This window comes from Sinohyriopsis cumingii, unplaced genomic scaffold, assembly GCF_028554795.1.
Source record: "Sinohyriopsis cumingii isolate HCF-2022 unplaced genomic scaffold, ASM2855479v2 utg000229l, whole genome shotgun sequence".
Taxonomy (NCBI): Eukaryota; Metazoa; Mollusca; class Bivalvia; order Unionida; family Unionidae; genus Sinohyriopsis; species Sinohyriopsis cumingii.
The window spans coordinates 4,135,646-4,155,707 of NW_028315879.1; the positions used below are offsets into that span (position 1 = coordinate 4,135,646).

The window sequence follows — 20,062 nt, forward strand, 5'->3', positions numbered from 1 at the left end:
TACATTTCAAAATGCTTTGAGCATATATATTGACAACATCAGGAATGTGATAAAGGATATTCTCCACCGGTGTTTTACACTAGAAAACTCAACCATACATATACAGCAATTTGACAAATTTCTATCTTACAGGCTGGAACTGTTTTGCCAAATCCTTCATTTGGCGTAAGCGACCCAGATTCTGGTGATACTAAAACCTACACTTTGAACTGTGGAAGTTCACCGGGCTTCACCATGAACAGTGCCACAGGTGTAGTCTCTCTTTCTATTGATTATGATGTAGACCCTGGTGTGCTGGCCACGAGCGTAATATGTACTGTCAAGGTCACAGATAGTGGAGGACTTACTGCGACAGCTTCTCTAACAATTACCATCAGTAAGTATCAGTGAGAACTCATGACGGATATAAAGGCGTGGAATATACACTGTAGTTTAATTGAAATGGAAATATAATTACTTACTGCAGCCAGCATAATTGAAACTGGTTTGCAATTATCACAAATTATTTGAATTTGTTCTGCCAAGCGATTATGATGACATGTAATAGGAAGTGTGGATCAAGAAACCTTAAAAGGTCCTCAATATTAAAATCGTTATTTTTTGGGGTAATAAGTAACTAGCGATACATTCAGTCATTTTATTATTTGTTAGCAAACAATTAAATGTATACGAGATTATGTTTCCGCGGGTTAATCACACTAAATTATAGTTAAATACGGCCTCAAAAGCCTGACAATATACCTGCATCTGTGGTAGTTGGTATGATATTTGGAAGAGAAGTTTGTGTGTTTACTGAAAATTCATATCGAACGGTTATGTTTATTTCTGAAAATCGTTTCTGTGGTTAGCAGTTGTCGCATGATGTTCTGATATAATTTTATCCAGAAAGAAAAGAAAAAAACTGTTAAAGAACAGTTTCATATCGACTTTCTGAAGTCATTCGTAATTTTAAAAAATGTCTTATACAGTGACTGCCAAAGAAGATATTGTAGAATAATTTGATCAATCGAGGCACGGCCTGAGAGAGAGAGAGAGAGAGAGAGAGAGAGAGAGCATTGTTGACTGTCATTGACTTTTCAACAGCAAATAAAGTTAAAAGAAAACGAGTTTGAAAACCGGTCAGTTGGACTAGAAGGAGTAGGTAAGATATTATAGCACATAACTTGAATTTGATCAATGATATGGCACTTAATTGCATATCGCATCAAACAGGCGTGAAATCCGAACATGTAGAACGGTGATCACATAGTTCACGGAGTTATATGTCTTACTGAGCCGGACCCGTAGTTAATCATTGTTAACCTGGTTTGGTGATTGACATCGTTAAAGTCATGGGACTGTTTCAGGTCTTTACCATTCCAGTCACCTCACCGGGTTAATATAATGAACAATTATGCTCAGTGAAAACTAAATTTAGACAAAGATTTCCCCGTATTTATTTTGTTGGGGGTGGGGGGTGGGCGAGTTACGGCCTTCAAATAAATAAACATTATTTCTTTTAAAAGTATGAATGATCACTGTTAAGAAATCAACCGACTATCTCTACAGTAGAGAATAACGATTCTGTAGCAAGTTATTTTCAATTTGCATTTATTTTTCCATTTATGAATCTTTGAGATAGATAATGATTCCTAGAAATCAGAATATTTACTGAAAAGTTCACGACAAGTGATTTTTAATCTTGTTATCAAGTGTTTCACGGACTTTAGTACTAAATGAAACAAATGTTAAGCATCGTACAATCGAAAAAGCGAAAATGTGTTCCGAGAAGAAATAACCACTCAACATAATACTTTGCCGAAGTCGAGTTTTGAAACATGTTTTGTAAAGATTGTGTTCATGGTCACAATTAACACGGAATAATTATGTACTTCTAGATAACATAAACGACAACAACCCAACCTTCACTGCCTCATCCTACAGTTTCTTCACGACTTACGACGTTGCCGTCGGCACGACTATTGGTACCGTCACTGCTACAGACGCCGATCTCGGGATTTACGGCACTATCACCTACTCCCTAGATCAAACCTCGTTGGGAAACGACTATTTCCAAATCAGTTCAGCGGGTGTTATTACAACTAAAGCATCGCTCAGCACTTTCGGCGCGGGAGTTACTGCAACAATAAAAGCAAAAGTTACTGATGGCGGTGGAAAAACTAGTTCAGCCACTGTGAATATTGTTACCGGAGAAACGACGACTACTTCGTCAACAACGACTCCAGAGTATAAAAGTATATTTAAAGATAACCGTAACATTGCTTGGGTCGTGTTGAGTGCTATAACCGGTGTCATTATCATCGGTTACTTATTCTGGTTGGGATTTAGTATTTACCGCACAGGGTGGCCAAAACTGAACTGGAGTAAAAGGTGAGAAGCTCTCCTTTATAAATTTAATCCTTCCTTTTTGTTTGGTTTGTATCTATTTTTTTTCATTCTTTTTTCTTACCATTCAGTCAGTCGTGTGGCAGCAGATATTTCGTGCTTCCTTTACGACCTTCCCTTTGAAAAAACAAAATGTGGTATATTTTAGGCTCTCTGTATCCCTCTCAGACTTGGCGACATTCAATGAAAGGTGCATTCTGCGTAAAGCTTCATTAGTCATATGTGGGCAGTTAATTGTCTTTGATCTCAACTAATGCAAGCTCAAAATAAAGGTGTACACTTAACAGTTTGATAATGATTTGGCAATAAGTGAAATCTCTCACTGTCTCTTTATATATATATATATATATATATATATATATATATATATATATATATATATATATATATATATACGTTCGTCTGTTTCTACACCTGTGCATCAATTCATTGTTTTAGCTGCGCAGAGTCAAACCCTTTTAAAAATCTTTGTGGTGACGAGGATGACGTAATATCAGTATATGAAGACGAGGATAATGATGTCAAGAGTGTCAAGAGTGAAAGAACCAATGAGGACAACGCATCAAGATATGACAGACAATACCGCAGTGAACCAGAACCGACCAATAGAAGTATCACGACAGGTACCCGTAGCTATTCTTACATTATCACTGGTAGGCGAACAATCCGAATCCGCATTTGTTTCTTTACTCACCTGTACCTTTAGAGAAAAACATTGCTGAGAGTTATTCTGGTAAGGTTTCTTGTTTCTCTGTTTTTGCGATAAATACTAGGCAGGCGTTTATTCATCAGAATGTTTGGAGATTAGGTTTTAGAAATTCAACCACGCAAACATTTGAGTGTTAAAGAAGGAAGCATGGTAACTCAACGATGTTTTCACCTGCGGTAGAAAGGCTCTCTAACACGGAATTAAAGCTATGACGTTCTTATAGGTTTAAATACACACACACACACACACACACAGAGAGAGAGAGAGAGAGAGAGAGAGAGAGAGAGAGGGTTCTTTGACTATGAAATCTTTTATTTCAAGTTTTAAAAATCCAGACAAAGTGAGAAGTATTCAGAGTCATGTCAAGATTCAAGACATAATCAGAAATGACGCACATTGGAAGCAAGCCTTTACTCCATGTTCACCGCCCCGGTGGCTTAGTGGTTAGAGAGTACGCAGTGGATGGGGGAGGTCGCGGGTTCGAATCCCTGGCGAGTCATACCGAAATTTTATAAATATGGTACTAGCAGCTGCCTCGCTTGGCGCTCAATACTAAGAGGGTAGTAATATGACTAGTTGGCTTAGTGTTAGGATATTGTGTCTGGGTGGGATATGATGCTACACGTCTGCGGCATGATGCCCCATTGCTCTACATCACTATAACTTTTCACACTGCAGATATCGTAGATATGTAACTGAAAAATTATTAAAGCTATGTTACAAATCCGCACACATTCCACAATATAAATCATCTAAAATACCAAACATAGATTAAATCCATTTCAGCTTGAACGTTTCAAAAAAATCTGGCGAATTATATTTTCTTAAATATCAAAATTATAGAGAAATCGAATTTGTTTAACAAATCCGAGGATAAAACTGGCATAACATTTGCCTTATAAAGGTACACGTATCGCATATAACAGGAGCTGTTTTTACTGTGAAGGACATTTAGAATAATTACATCAATACTGGGTCACACAGCTAACTGTAATCATTTACATTTTAGATTCTTGCAATTGTTTGAAATAGAAAATAAAAAAAAATAAAAGTAAAAAAAAACACTGTTGCAATATTGTTTAGAATTTACTTGATAATTATACCAAATGAATAATATAAAATCTAGTCCGCATGTCAGAAAGGGATTTCTTAAATCGATATGTTTCAAAATATATGCTTTAATTATCAGTTTAACTTTAATATACATCAAATTTTTTTAAAATTAAATTTAAACTAAAACGAATAGTGAGTCTGAATATAAAAACGTTAGCGTTCTGTATAAACTTGAATGTATTTAATAACTATTAGTCTGTAACAATTTACCCTACAATATGTTTGGAAGTGGAATGTCTGACTATTCAGTAAGTGGCGAGTAAGTAAAAGTGTTCTTACTTGTCAGAAACCTATGTTCCATTTGAGAAATAAGTTTTAAAAATATAAACTTGCCGGTGACCACAGATTCTATTCTTTCATATGTCCCGTACAAGATTTGTAACATTTCAAAGCTAATCTTTATATTTGCAATGCAGACAGACCGATGACGAAACTCCACTGTAGATTTTAGACCTAGCCATGGATACATACAAGGTTGTACAATATTTTTTTAAAACGAAAAATGCCTTATTATTTTTTTACTATATATTTTTTTTAAATGTGAAAATAAAAGGGGGATATGTAATAATTAAACAATATAAGTGTTTTGTACCAAGTCGGGGGAAAGGCTTCGTTTGTTACGACGTATATATATGTCTGGTGTATATTCATAAGTCTCTATAAATAATTCTATATACTTTGATTTCTTTCATAGGAATCCAGAATGACTGCGTAGATACATAAGAATTAATTACTAGGTCGTCATGCGAGTGTGTCTGCAACACACCAGTGCATATAACACCGACTGAGTAACATCATTTTTGGGTGATGGGTCTTTAACCTGAATGATAATATTGTCTGTATTGAAATATTAATTCTGACTACTGTTATCAAGCATTCTTCTAAAGAATCCAGGGATATCAATTTCCGTTATGTCTGGTGTATATTAATAATTCTCTCTCTCTCTCTCTCTCTCTCTCTCTCTCTCTCTCTCTCTCTCTCTAAATATATATATATATGTGAGTAGTAAGGTGTGGTACATTAGCGTCAATGGGAATTAGCATTACAGAGACCCTTGGGTCAGATTAGCGTCAAGGGAAATTTAACATGGAGAAAAATCGTGGGTCAGATTAGCGTCAAGGGAAATTAACATGGAGAAAAATCGTGGGACGGTTTAGCGTCAAAGGAATTTAAACAGGGTGGGGCTTTATAGCGTCAAGAGAAATTGAACATGGGATTTTTTTTTTTTTTTTTTTTTAAATTTTTTTAAAAAAGGGGTAGGCATTGGAAAGGCTATCTCTTTTCGAGAAATATGGCTGGCCCTGAAAAGGGCCTTTTGGTTTATGTTAATATTAATATTAACATAGATGGCATCTGTCACATCTTCTTCTTCTTCTTAAACTCCTTCTAACTGCCGGTCCATACACAAGTACCCTCTTGAGACATCCTTGTCTTTCTATGTAAACTCTCCTCATCCATTGACTAGTATCTGTCCTATCAACAACAGTCCACTTGGACCTGACATACATGAGCATGTCCGTCCGGAACATCATGGAAGACACAAGCGTAGAAGATTGCACATCGGTCCACATCTTGAAGCGACGAGAACAAGTGAATCAATGCACTGAACTGCGCTTATTTATAGGAAGAGGTAGGATTGAAACGGATTGAGTTCATTCACCAATCCGAACACGCGTTACAAAATTCAGTCAGCTCGCATCCAATCCGAAGAGAGCAGTCTGTGACGTCAGTTGGTCTATATAGATTCGCTAGCGCTTATGTGCAGTCAATCTATGCGACAGTGATTCAACATGACGGAAACTCAGAAAACGATCCATTGGGGTGCACCAGCAGGGGAGACCGCTCAAGGGAACTCGGACTTACTTTCAGAAGAGGTACATTGGGATTTTGTGGATTTTCTTACCTCGCAAGAATTTGTTCCGGAACCTTCGTTACCTTCTTCATTACCGCAAGTGGAGAATTTTAGACAGAGACAGAAAGAAGAATTGGAGAAATTTATGCAACGACAAAAGGAAGCGGAACAAGCTTTTCTCCTACAGCAACAGCAACAGCAACAAGAAGAGGTAAGAAAAAAACAACAGCAACAACAGCAAGAAGAAGTAGCAGCAAAGAAACAAGAGGGTGAAAATCAAACGGCTACGGTACTGTTGGACATTTTAGCGGAGTTAAGAAGTCTGAAACAAATGTATCAGACTTCTTTACTACGACCGAAGAGAATACGACCTTCCCGAGCTAAACACGCCAACCCTGTGACTAAGCCTGTCGTACCACCCTTAGTGATTTCAACCCAATCATCAGAAGTAGGACTTGGCCGTGGCAAAGGCTTAAGGCAGTTAAAGTTGATTGGTTAAACTCACCCCTACACCAAAATAAAAAGGCCCTTTTCAGGGCCACCCACATTTCTCGAAAAGAAATACAATTTCAATTTGCCAATAACTCAAAAAAGAACCCCACCCATTTTACCCTTATAGTACGTGTCTGTGTATGAGTGCGTGAGTGTAGCTTCTTATTTTAAAATCAAAACTCAAAGACACTTACCTTATATCATTCATGTATTCTTTTATCCATTTTTTACAATCCAATTCACAACACAACACTTTAATTAAAAGTTCATTGACTTCTTCTTTCTCCTTATTTAGTCTCTCTGTTTTTTGAATTTCTTCACCGTTTTTTCCTCATTTTCTTCCCTTCTTCTTTTCTTCTCCTGTTTCTTTGCTTCTTTTAAATAGAATTGTCTTCTTTCTTCCTCTGAAGAATCCCTCTCTTCTTTCGAAGAATCCCTCTCTTCTTCCGAAGAATCCCTCTCTTCTTCTGAAGAATCCTTCTTTTCTTCTGACTCCTCTTGTTTCTTTCTTGGGCAATCTGGAGACCAATGTCCTTTTTCTTTACAATAATAACAGGTATCTTGACTTTTGTCTTTTTTAGCCCCTGTTTTTTTTCTTTTTTGACGGTCTGGACACTCTGAAGACCAATGCCCTTTCTTCTGACAGATATAGCAAGTATCCTGACTCTTATCTCGAAAGGAAGGAGAGTAGTCCGTCGGCTGGTCTGAAGAGAATTTTCTAATGACCCCTCGCAAAGCTCTGACGAAACGTTCCATCTGGGTAGTCTCTTCCATCGTTCTCCTCGGTTTGAGAGTGAAATGAATAGTGAAAGGACAAGACACACCCTTTTTATATACGCTGGATTGCCAAGACTATAAATTAGTCTATGGTGTTTAAACTTGAGTCATTTGACGTTTTACACTCAAGATGAAACGATCCCATTCATTCGAGAAGAAAGAAGAAGAAGAAAGTAAGAGGCAGAAACGTGATCTATCGCCTCGTACCAGGGCTGAAATCTTGGCACAAATTCATGCCAGTGATTTTGAAGAGGACATGAGTGAACCAGAATCAGAACCCTCTAAACCAAGTTCACCACCCTTAGTCAACCCTGAAAAGTACTATTCCATTCGAGAGACGGAAAAGCGCTCCTCTAGAAAATTTAGAACCACGGCTTACACCTACACGGTGAAGTTTAAAGATTTCAAGGCCGACGTACCCTTGGAGAAAGCAGAAGGGTTTATCACCGAGATGTGGGATTCTTTGCTCACCGCACTCAAGCGACAATGTCAAGCCAAAGAAGACGATCGCTTGACACTATCCATAGATCACGACGGTTTGAAATCCCCTGTTTGGATCGAGTTTAGCAGACCCGCAGAACTGACCCCTTCCAAAGTCATGGACAAGATACAACAGGTGCAACAATCTAATGACCAGTTTGACATCACCGATGGTAAAGCCACACTGAAAATGGCCCACGTCTCTCCTCCTCAAGGAACTGGATGCAAAAAGATGTTATTGGTGGACGACCTTCGCAACACCAAAAAGAGTCTCGTCCGAATTAACAACCCTCAAGACCAGATGTGTTTAGCCCGTGCCATCGTGGTGGGACGAACCTATGCCAACAAGAACGACACGGTAGAATGGAAAAGAACCTGGAAAACTATTCAACAATCCGACCGAGCCAAACAACGAAATGAAGCAGAACTCCTGTTGCAACAAGCCGGACTGTCCAAAGACACACCCTGTGGCATTCCTGAGATGCAAAAATTGCAAGATGCCCTAGCTCCACGCTACACCTTGAAAGTGCACCCTCAAGAAATGCGTGGAACTCTGTTGTTTCGAGGCCAAGATTTTAAGGACGGAAAATACATTCATGTCTATCATCACGATGACCATTTCGATACCATTACCAGTATCACTGGATTCCTGGGATACAGTTATTATTGTCAGAAATGTGACTATGGTTATAACAATCGAGAGTAACACAAGCATTGTGGAATGAAATGCCCAGGATGTTTGGCCTCTCCACCCTGTCTGAGCGAAGGACCAGTGCCTTGTTCGACTTGTTTGCGCACGTTTGTCAGTCCTACCAGTTACCAACAACATTTGAAAACACAAGGTTCACAGAAGAAATGTGCTTGTCAACTCCTGAGATTGTGCCCTACCTGTGGACAAGGCATACTTACCAATAATGCCAAGGCACACGTATGTCGAGGAAAGAAAAAATGTCTAATTTGTCACCACATCGTGGACTTAGAACACCAATGCTACGTGCAAAAATACCAACCCCCACCAGAGAAAGAGGACGGTCACAAGAAGAAAGGCAATTTCATCTTTTTCGATTTCGAATGCATGCAAGAGACCGGCATTCACATTCCTAATTTCTGCGTGGCTCATCGAGCGTGCGAGAAGTGCATTCAAGAACCTTCAGTCATTGCCCTCACTGCAGCAAGATTCCTGGAGGACGTGAAAAAATCTTTCGGGGACCAAACACGTTAGCCGATTTTGCCCGATGGGTCTTAGACCCCATCGACAAGACGTGGAGCAAAGAGGACATCGAACGTTACGGAGATTGTCATCGTCATGCCACGGTGATGGCTCACAATTTCTCCGGATACGATGGACAGTTTCTTCTCAGATACTATACGGAACAAGGCACCGAACGTCCTAAAGTGACTTTGAACGGAGCCAAAATCATTTTCATGCAAGTGGGACAAGTACAGTTTAAAGATTCGATGAGTTACTTGGCCATGCCTTTGAGTCGAATGCCTAAAACGTTTGGAATGACAGAAATGGCTAAAGGGTACTTTCCACACTTTTTCAATACGGAACCAATCAACATGCCGTTCTACCCCATTTGCCTGAGGCTCACTATTACGACCCCGACAACATGCGTACCGAGCAACGAGAAGCTTTCTACGCTTGGTACCAGGCTCATGCCTCTGACCCCTTCGACTTTCAGGAAGAAATGTTAAAGTATTGTCGTTCCGACGTGGACATTTTACGGCGTTGCTGTGGAAAATTTCGAGAACTGTTCATGGAACACGGAGGGGTCGATCCTTTGAAAGAAGCTTGCACCATTGCCAAAGCGTGTTCCTTAGTGTACCGCCAACGATTCATGCCTGAAAACACCGTGGCTGTCATCAGTTCTCAAACGACCCACTATGTCAAGCGTCAATACTCGGTCAAAGCCCTACGTTGGTTAAATTACTTGTGCGACAAGGAAGACAAATGGATTCAGCATGCCCGCAACTGAGGATGGCGAAAAGACCATCGGAACGTATTCGGTCGATGGCTGGGACTTAGAAAACCCCAAGATCGTGTGCGAGTTTAACGGTTGCTTATTTCACGGATGTCCCGTCTGTTACCCTGACCGTGACACTAAAAATTAGTTTTTGCAACGAACCATGGAAGACTTGTACCAGGACACTTGTCAGCGACGCCTAAAGTTAGAACAGCAAGGATACCAAGTGGTGGAAATGTGGGAACACGAGTACGATCACCGTTTGAAAACCGATCCCGAGTTTAAACGCCTCGTGGAAAGTTACCAGTTCATGGACCCGCTAAACCCGAGGGATAGTTTGTACGGAGGAAGGACCAATGCCACCTGTTTGCTGTACCAAGCCGACGAAGAGAAAGGAGAAGAAATCAAATAGTTGGACGTGTGTTCGCTGTATCCCTACGTGTGCAAATATTGTCGCTTTCCTGTAGGGCACCCGCAATTGTTCACCGAACACATCGACCTGAAAAACATTCGACAATACGAAGGCTTGATCAAGTGTAAAGTTTTGCCTCCCACGAACCTATACCATCCCGTCTTACCTCACCATTGTCAAGGCAAACTGATGTTTCCATTGTGCCGTGCTTGTGCCGAAACGTGCAACCAGGACCAACCTTGCCATCACATCCAGGAAGAACGTGCCTTGACGGGAACCTGGGTCAGCGTGGAATTGTTCAAAGCTCTGGACATGGGATACCAACTGTTAGAAGTGTACGAAATTTGCCACTTTCCCAAGACACAACAGTACCACAAGGGTGACCCTACTCAGAAAGGCATTTTCGCCGACTACGTGGATGCCTTTTTGAAACTGAAACAAGAAGCCAGCGGCTATCCTTCCTGGTGTCACACTCCCGAAGACCAAATACAATTCAAAGAGAAATACTACGAACAAGAAGGCATCTCTTTAGACCACATCGAAGAAAACGAAGGCAGGCGATCGTTTGCCAAAGTGATGTTAAATTGCTTGTGGGGTAAAATGGCACAACGACCGTGTTTACCCAAGACGGAATATTTGACAGAACCTTCCCGCTACTTCCAGATGATTCACGACAAAACCAAATACATGAAACACGTGGACGTCGTTCGAGAGGATTTGATCTTGGTCAATTACGAAGAAGATCTGGACTTTGTACAAGACGACCCTTTTGGAAATGTCATCATTGCGGCTTACGTGACAGCTCATGCTCGCTTAAAATTGTACGAAGCTTTAGAACTGTTAGAAGAACGCGTCCTGTACTTTGACACGGACAGTTGCATTTACATCCATCACCCGATTCAACAGCACCCTGACATCGAAGGAGACCGTTTAAGAGCCTGGACAGACGAGCATCCCGACGACAAGATTCTAAGTTTCGTCAGGGGTGGTCCCAAAAATTACGGCTACGAATACCGGGACAAACAAGGAGAAGTGCACACGACGTGCAAAGTGAAAGGACTGACTCTGAATCATCGTACCAGTCGTGTGGTCAACTTTGGGGTATTGAAAGAAGCCTTGCAATCGGGAGAGGATGGAAACTTTAAAGTGACCACATATCAACCGAACAAGATTGTACGTTTACCCACTCACCACATCGTCAGTCGACCCTTGGAAAAAGTCTATCAAATTGTATACCAGAAGCGAGTGCGACTTCCCAATCACTTCACCTTACCGTACGGTCACGTCGGTATTGGTCTGTATATGAAAAGGAACCCTAGGCAACATCGATAGTTCATTGTTCATTGAAGTAACTTACCATGTCGTTGACGAAGAAGAAACCAGATTGGTTAGGAGTCAAATGTTGGACATCACCGAGACCAGTGTTTTGAGGCTTGGACACAAGAGGTGGTCCCAGTACGCACGAGAGTTATTCAAGGAAAAAAGTTACTTTTCAACCCGTGTTAGTGACGGTGCCAGAAGAACCCGTCACCCAGGACAGGACTGTCGTGGACAGGCCTGAAAGACCCTTTCGGGAGGACACTTGTGTGACCTTACCCCTTACTATAGAACTGGTTAGAACTTTACCCAAAACATGTGGTTGTTGTACAGACACTTGTGTTTATTCCACGTTCATGGTTATCATGTGCCTTTTATTCTTGTACTTAAGCCTTTGGCTTTTATGTATTTTTGTCTTTCGTATTCATGTTTGAAACATTCAATAAACGTGTTCTGAAAAAGTATATAAACTCTTGTCTTGTTTGTTTTTCGTGTCACAAGTGACATTCCTCACACTATGGCTACCTCTGCTGTCTCTGCTCCCTCTTCCTCTACTGTCAAAGTCATCGACGAACACTTAGATCGTGCAAGTTGGGAGGCTTTGTATCTTCGCCATCCCTTTAACATGCTCATTGCTGGACCTAGCGGATCTGGCAAAACCGAATTCGTCAAACGTTTGATCGAACATAAACATCATTTGATCGATCGACCCCCTCAACGAATCGTGTGGTGTTACAAAGAGTGGCAATCGGCGTACAGCCTCTTGCGAGAAAGTCAAGGCGATTCCATCGTGTTTGTGGAAGGCATTCCTAAAGAAGACGACGGCATCGTCTCTGACTCCTGTCAAACCCATTTGGTCATTTTCGACGACATGTTAGGAGAAGACGAAGAAGAAATTAAACTGTGGTTCACGCGCAAAGGGCATCACCGTAATGCCAGTGTCGTTTACATCACCCAAAATTTGTTTCAACAAAGTAAAGCCCATCGCACCATCAGTCTCAATGCGCATTATGTGGTCTTGTTTAAAAGCCCTCGAGATAAATCGCAAGTGCAAGTCTTAGCCAAACAGTTAGGAACGCCTTGGCTGACTCAGGCGTACGACGATGCCACTCAAACGCCACACGCCTATTTACTCGTCGATTTGAAACCTACCACCCCCGAGGATTTGCGATTTCGTACCCACTTGTTTCACCACTGGTGCCAAGACGGAGGGCCTGTCCTGTACACGTCTCCGTCCTCGACTTCATTTCACTCCCCATAAAAAAATCTATAAAAACCTCAGACCCTTTTTCGTCTGTCTCACTCTCAGTACGAACATGACGTCCCTTCAGTCGCATCTTCCCGTCAAATTGATTCGTGCCTTTTATGGCATCAGTCGAGAAAAAGATCCACAAACACGAGCTCGTGTCTTAGAAGCTAGTCTCAAAGAAGTCTTACGATGGTTCACGGTGACGGCACGTCAATTACTCCAAGGAATCATTCAGATTCCTCATCAAACCAAACGCTTTTTCGATCGAAACAAAGTCGCTTTGGTCCAACTGGCCGATCCCCGCATCGACACTCAAACCAAAAAACAAATCATTTTGAAACCTGGAGGGAGCGGTACTCTAGGAGGGGTCATCATTCGCTCACTCTTAAGATGGGATCCTAATGCCCCCAAAGTTATCCCCAAGACAAAAGTCCAACGAAGCCCCAAGAAGAAAAAGACCAGGTCCCCAAGGAGAACTTCTCCAGTGGCAGGACCCTCCTCTGACCAGACACCAACCCGGAAAAAGAAAAGAAGCCCCAAGAAAAAGAAAAGTCCACAGAAAACTAGTCGCAAGAGAGGCACTTCGGCCAGGACGCAACCTTACACACGCAAACCACGACCTGCCACAGTGGTGACTGCGTCTCCGGCAGCTTCACGTTTGTCCACTTCTCCGTTAATGACACCCAGAACTGAAGAGTACCTGGAGATGTTGATCACACCAAGAACTTCTCCGTTGATGACCCCCAAAAGAACTTCCCCAGTGGCAGGACCTTCCAATTTAGTGGCAGTGGCTGCTGCTCACAAAGTACCTTCTCCCAAAATCAAAGTTCAAGAAAGATCGGGCATGTTGCAAAGTTTACTGGATTTGTCCAAGCAAGAATTGGCTCGATTTAGTCCGTTACGTACCCCTGCACGACGTGTCATGCCTGTCCTCAAACTAATACGACGTAAAGACAATCAGTGGCGACGCGTTCTAGTATAAAAAGGCCTGTGACCAAGTCGGGTATCAGTGTTTTTTGGTGCTCCTGAAGACTCAAAGATGTCACCCTCCACAAAACCCCAAGGAAAGAAAAGGAAAGGACTGCCACCACGTTTCGCCAAACATGGGGACATGTTATCTGTCCTGTCCAAAGCTTCTCCACCTCTACGAAAAAAACTCATTCAAACAGCCTCCAAAGAGGTCATCGATACCGTGTGCGAATGTTGTTTGAACGTTTTGAAAGGCACGATCCCTTTGTCCAAACACCAGAAACAATGCTTAGGCAAACATCGTCACGTTCTTCGCCAAATGGTTCAAAAGAAAATTCCCATTCGTCAAAAAAAGATGTTAGTGCAACGTGGAGGTATTTTACCTCTCTTGTTAGGCCCCATACTGAAAGGAGTCTTGGGAACCATGTTGGGAGGACTGGTGGGAGCAAGATAAAAAGGCCTCGGAAGTTCCAAGATCTCAGAATCGACCCCTGACAACCCCATGGAAGGACGAAAACTAGCTTTAGTGCCTTACAAACGATGGATGGAATACCATCGGTGGCAAGAACAACACACCCCGCATTTACCTCCCAATCCCCATTTGAGCGAGATGTCCCAGTTACAACACGAATTGCAGTCCTTGATGGATCGCCAAGATTTGTCCGAAACAGAAAAATCGCAAAAGTACGGTCAACTCTTGCAACGACTGCAACTCTTTCACCAGAAAGCTTTAGACGAAACAGCTCTACCCACTCTGAAAGATTTTAAGACCTTGATGAAAAGTCCAGCACCATCACCAGTACCAGTATCAGTACCAGTACCACCAGTACCCGTGACCAAGACAGAAAAAGGAGAAGAAGAGGAAGGGTTTCAAACTCCACCAGAAAAAGTACGCAAGTTAACAACACCACCTACCTCCAGAATTGGATGGATTAAAAAGATGATGGCCACCCCTTCTTCCTCACAAGAGAAAAAGAAAGTGAAGACAGAAGTGAAGACAGAAGTGAAACAAGAACCGATATCCCCCGCTCAGACATCCTTCTCCTCTTCGACACCTATTGCTGGCCGCACACGCAAAGCATTGCAATCCAAGAAAATGCCCCAAGAGAAAAAGAGTAGCATCCTCCAAGAGTGGGTGTCTTATTAACACACCAACCAACACAAAAAAATGGAAAAAGTCTTAGCCAGCATTTACTACGATCCCTCCCATCCTGCAGGTTACGCAGGAGTTCAAAAATTGTATCGTGCTGCCAAAACGCGACTGAAAAGTCTCCGTTTACCTCAAGTGCAACGATGGTTACAAGAACAAGCTACCTACACTTTACACAAACCCATTCGACGCAAGTTTGCCAGAAGTCGCACCCGAGTGGAAGGCATCGATCATCAATGGCAAGCCAATTTAGCCGATGTCTCTCATTTGGCCAGCTACAATCGTGGCTACAAATATTTGTTTTGTGTCATCGACGTCTTTTCCAAATTTGCCTGGGTCGTGCCCTTGACTTCCAAATCGAGCAGCGAGTTAGTGTGAGCCCTGCAACGGGTGTTGAAACAAAGCGGTCGTCACCCTCTTCGATGGCAAACGGACAAAGGCACCGAATTTCTGAACCAAGCTTTCCAAAAAGAATTAAAGAAACGTGACATTCATTTTTTTACCACAGAGAATCCCGAAACCAAAGCCAGCATCGTGGAACGTTTTCAACGCACTTTGAAAGAACGCATGTGGAAATATTTTACGCATCACCACACTCTGAAGTACATCGACATCTTACCGCACCTGGTGCAAGCGTACAACCAATCTTACCATCGAAGCATCGGACGTGCCCCGCAAGACGTGACTCCCGACAACGAAGTGTTGGTGTTTGAGCGCCTGTTTGGTACGTCCCCGACGAGGGCTGTCCCCAAGAAAAGTGGAGACTTGGCCGTAGGAGATTGGGTGCGCATTGGCAAAACCAAACGCACTTTCGACAAAGGTTACTTACCTAACTGGACGACCGAATTGTTTCGTGTCACTGGACGAGTGCATAGCCGTCATCCTGCCGTCTATAAATTGGAAGACATGAACGGAGAAGTGCTCAAAGGAACGTTTTATTTGCCCGAGTTACAACGTGTCACCAAAAAAGAAGACGACGTGTACGACATCGAAAGCATTCTCGAACGCAGAACCCGTAAAGTGGGCAAACGACGTGTCAAAGAAGTCAAAATACGTTGGAAAGGATATCCACACAGTTTTGATTCTTGGATCGACGCTTTGCAAGTCATCGACTATAAAAAGAAGTGACCATCATGCCCTTTCACACAGCAGACGCAGCTACGTCGACCACTCCTTCTTCACCTAGTTGTTCTGTGCAAGATTTACAAAAACAACCCTTGTGGGTGTGGTGTGGAGAACGTGTGCCTAAAACGCAAATCGTCTTTTTCTGCCAAATCTTCGTGGTGTATTGTGTCATCGGGGCAGCCATCGCCAATTTGAGTTTGCAACAAGGAGACAAACAATTGTGGACCATTTTATTGAGCAGTTGCATCGGTTACCTGCTTCCTAATCCCTCCCTGAAATTCACCTCGAACGGGAACCCCGGGAACCTTGTGTCCAGTGCCAGTGCCAGTAACCACTCCAACCACAACCAGAACCCCATTTTGGGCGGAGGCACGCCTCTGACGTCCACTAACCCCTCGGACAGCCACAGAACTCTGGAATTATGAGTCACCATAACCAATTTTACTTAACCTTACCCAGTGACAGTTCCATGGAGGTGTTTCCCAAGAACACGTTGTGCTGTTACACGGCCAAATTACCTCAAGCCATCCCCTTAGATCACGAAGCCCATTGGGAAGTGGCTTTAGTAGAAATCATTCACCCGACCCAAGTCCTCAATGTCCTTCCCAATCAAAATTTTTTTGATGTGGAAGTTCATGACGAACAATTGCAACAGTGGATGGATAGCAATGTCAAATATGACAAGAAAACCCGTACACAAAAGTACACCACCTATCACTTGTTCATTTCCCCAGGCTATTATTTTAGTGGTCAACATCTGGTCAGCACCATAGCCTCCAGGTTTAATGCCGTGTTTCTGAAAGCTTTGGAGCATGTTAACAAAAGTGTCACCATGGAGTACCACAAAACAGCTCGTCGCTTCTTGATGAAATTTGAACGGAGTAAAATCCTGTCCATTTTATTTTGTCCTGAATTGTATGACATGTTGGGCGGAGACATGAACCTGAGAATGAGCATGATGAAGAAAAGCGAATTACCCATCGTTTACGACAACGAGTCTTTTAGCAAGTTATTTCGTGCCCCGGTAGAACTGAACCAAGGACTGAATTTGATGTTTGTGTACTCCGATGTGGTGGAGTATAACGTGGTGGGACACACCTCCGTACCGTTACTGCGTGTCATTCCTTACAAAGTGGATTCTGCCACGAACACTGACGAGGAAGGTGGAAACACTTACCACGTCCACCGCGAATTTGTACATCCTCACTATTTGCCTGTCAGTAAGCCGTATTTGGACACGGTCAACATTACTATAAAAGGAGATTTGGGACAAAATATTCCATTCACCAAAGGAAAAGTCACGGTGAAACTCCATTTTCGAAAACGGTTTTCTCACGATTCGTAAGTCATGTATCCAGTGTACCGAGGGGTTGCTCGACAGCGAGGACACGGCTTAGGAGAGATGTTAAAATCGGCCTTTCGTTCGGTGGCCCCGGTGTTGAAACCGATGGTGACACGCGGATTGCACGCCTTGAAAGATGCGGCACTGACACAAGGCAAAGAATTTCTCCAAAATGTCATCATCGACAAACAAAACCCTAAAGAAGCCTTCATGAGGGCAGGCAAAAATGTCTTGCTGCAAACGGGCAAAGACATTTTAGGCCAACGAGAAACACCTATAAATGCCCTGCACGCTACCGAGTCAGGCATTCAGCAAGGACAAGGCAGAAAGAGACGATGAAGAAAACACCCTTTCACCAGACTTCAAGCGAGAAAGGCCAAGAAAAGAAGAACCGTTCGAGACTTAGACGTTTTCGATTATTGAGAAAAGAGACAAAAAAATGATGCACCGAGAATCTTGCGCTTGTTCCAAGACGGAACTGGATCTTTTTGCCATGCCCCCCACGATGATGACGATGCAAGAATCCCAGTGGGTGGAATTTCACCCCGTCTCCTCACTGACCGATTCCGCTCCCATCAAGTTTGAAATCAAAGGACAGCCCGAAGATTACATCGATCTGAATAGCAGTTACTTGTACCTGAAAGTCAAAATTCTAGATAAGACTGGAGGTGCTATAGACGATGAAGCAGTAGCTCCCGTCAACAATTTCATGCATTCCTTGTTCAGTGGAGTGGACTTGTACTTGAATAACAAACTGGTCAGTAGCAGCATGGATACTTACCCTTATCGTGCCTACCTGGAAAATCTCTTGACGTACGGAATAGATGCCAAGAACACTCATCTCAATGCCTGTGTGGTATGGGAAGCTGACGAACCTACCAAGTTTGAAATATTGGAAACTGATGAAAAGAAAGACAACAGTGATGGATTTGTAGAACGAAGAAAGAGAATCACGGGAGCCGACACAAGTTTAGAACTGATGGATCGTTTGCATTTGGACATGTGGTTGCAAGAAAAGTATTTGCTGAACGGGGTGGATGTCCGCCTGAGACTGAATCGTAGCAGTGCCGCTTTCCATTTGATGGCTGATAGTGACGGTTACAAAACCAAAATCCTAGAAGCCAGACTCTACGTACGCCGTGTGGAAGTGTTACCTAAAGTGGGAAACGACATCAGTCAGACGTTGAGCAGAACGACTGCCAAGTATCCCATACGACGCGTGGAAGTGAAAACCTTCACCATTCCCAAGGGACAGCAATCCATGATCGAAGATCATCTGTTCCAAGGACAGTTACCCAAACGTTTGATCGTTGGTATCGTCGAGAATACAGCCTTCAACGGAGCTGCCGAAAAAAATTCTTTCTACTTTCAACACTTTGGCGTGTCCAAAATCGAAGTCAGTCACGATGGCAAGACCTTGTGTACCCGACCTTTCGAACCTGACTTTACCAAGAAGAATTACTTGATCGTACTTGTCCCTGTACGAAGCTACCGGACAGTTAGGAACCAATACCAGTCACGGTATTACGTACGAGGATTATGCAGGAGGCTACCCTTTGTGGGCTTTCGATTTCACTCCAGACCAAGGCAGCGACGAGGGACATTTCCACCCTATAAAATCCGGCCAGATTCGTTTGGAAATTCAGTTTAAAGACCGAGACCCTGATGAAACGGTGAACGTCATCCTGTATGCAGAATTCGATAATACCATAGAAATCAACAGTTTGAGAGAAGTCATCCTAGATTACTAGAAACCATGGAAGACTGTTATCCCTCTTTACCTAGTGGAGAAACTTTAAAGATGGAATGTGAGGAGACTGGAAAAAATGTTGTGTTTTGAAAAAAATTGTTTGATGTTATGATGTTGGATTATTGTTAAAAATGTTAGAGTTGTTGTTTAGTGTTAAGTGATTTTTGAATAAAAAATGTTGTGTTTTGAAAAAAATTGTTTGATGTTATCATGTTGGATTATTGTTAAAAATGTTAGAGTTGTTGTTTGTTAGTGTTAAGTGATTTTTGAATAAAAAATGTTGTGTTTTGAAAAAAAATGCCTTTGTGGTTTGTTTAGCTATAAGAATGTTGGATTGATGCTCTTTCATTTCTTACTATCCCTCGCATGACACTCACTGAACGTTGCGGCTCGAAAACCGTGTGGGGGATGTTTTCCTTCACGTCCGCGCTTTGACTTTAAGAACCGGGGTTGTTTCCAGTCTAACCATCCATTGTCGACTCATCCTCCTAAGAAGATGTGTTCCAAACTAGCTAAACTCAACGAAGCCTACGTGAATTTGCATAGGGTCAGATACAGTCTGATACCGAAGCCAGAAGAAATAGAGAATGTGAGAATGTTAAAAATCACTGAAGACCTGATAGAAGAGCTCTTCAGAGAAGAAATGAACAGGGAGAAAGAAGAATGGACGGAGAAGTACAGACTTCAGAGACAGCAGCAACAGCAGCAACAACAACAACAACAGCAGCAGCAACCTGAAGCTGACAGAGGCTTTGTCGATTGTTGGATCGACACCAAAGAATTCTTCTTCTCTTTTCGAAGAAGCAAACCTATCGCCAGAAAGTCTATCCTCAGAGGACATCGCATTCTTAGAAACTAAAAAAAGAATGCCATAGCAAACAAAAAAAAAACAGCCCTTTTCAGGGCTACCCAATACTCTAGAAAAGAAATAACGATCGATTTGCCAATGTGTGTAGGTAGAGTAGTGTGAAAA

The 20,062-nt window shown here is 42.3% G+C and overlaps 1 protein-coding gene across 2 annotated transcripts in view; it reads left to right on the plus strand.

Annotated features, from left to right (window-relative positions):
- The window catches only part of LOC149774463 (cadherin EGF LAG seven-pass G-type receptor 2-like), a 46,146-nt gene that overhangs the window by 17,291 nt on the left and 8,793 nt on the right, over positions 1 to 20,062 (plus strand). For both annotated transcript variants that reach the window (XM_089945183.1, XM_089945182.1), the window contains exons 7-9: positions 133 to 376; positions 1,878 to 2,370; positions 2,824 to 3,008. In XM_089945183.1, the coding sequence (XP_089801309.1) occupies positions 133 to 376; positions 1,878 to 2,370; positions 2,824 to 3,008 (922 nt within the window). The remainder of the gene's footprint in view (positions 1 to 132; positions 377 to 1,877; positions 2,371 to 2,823; positions 3,009 to 20,062) is intronic.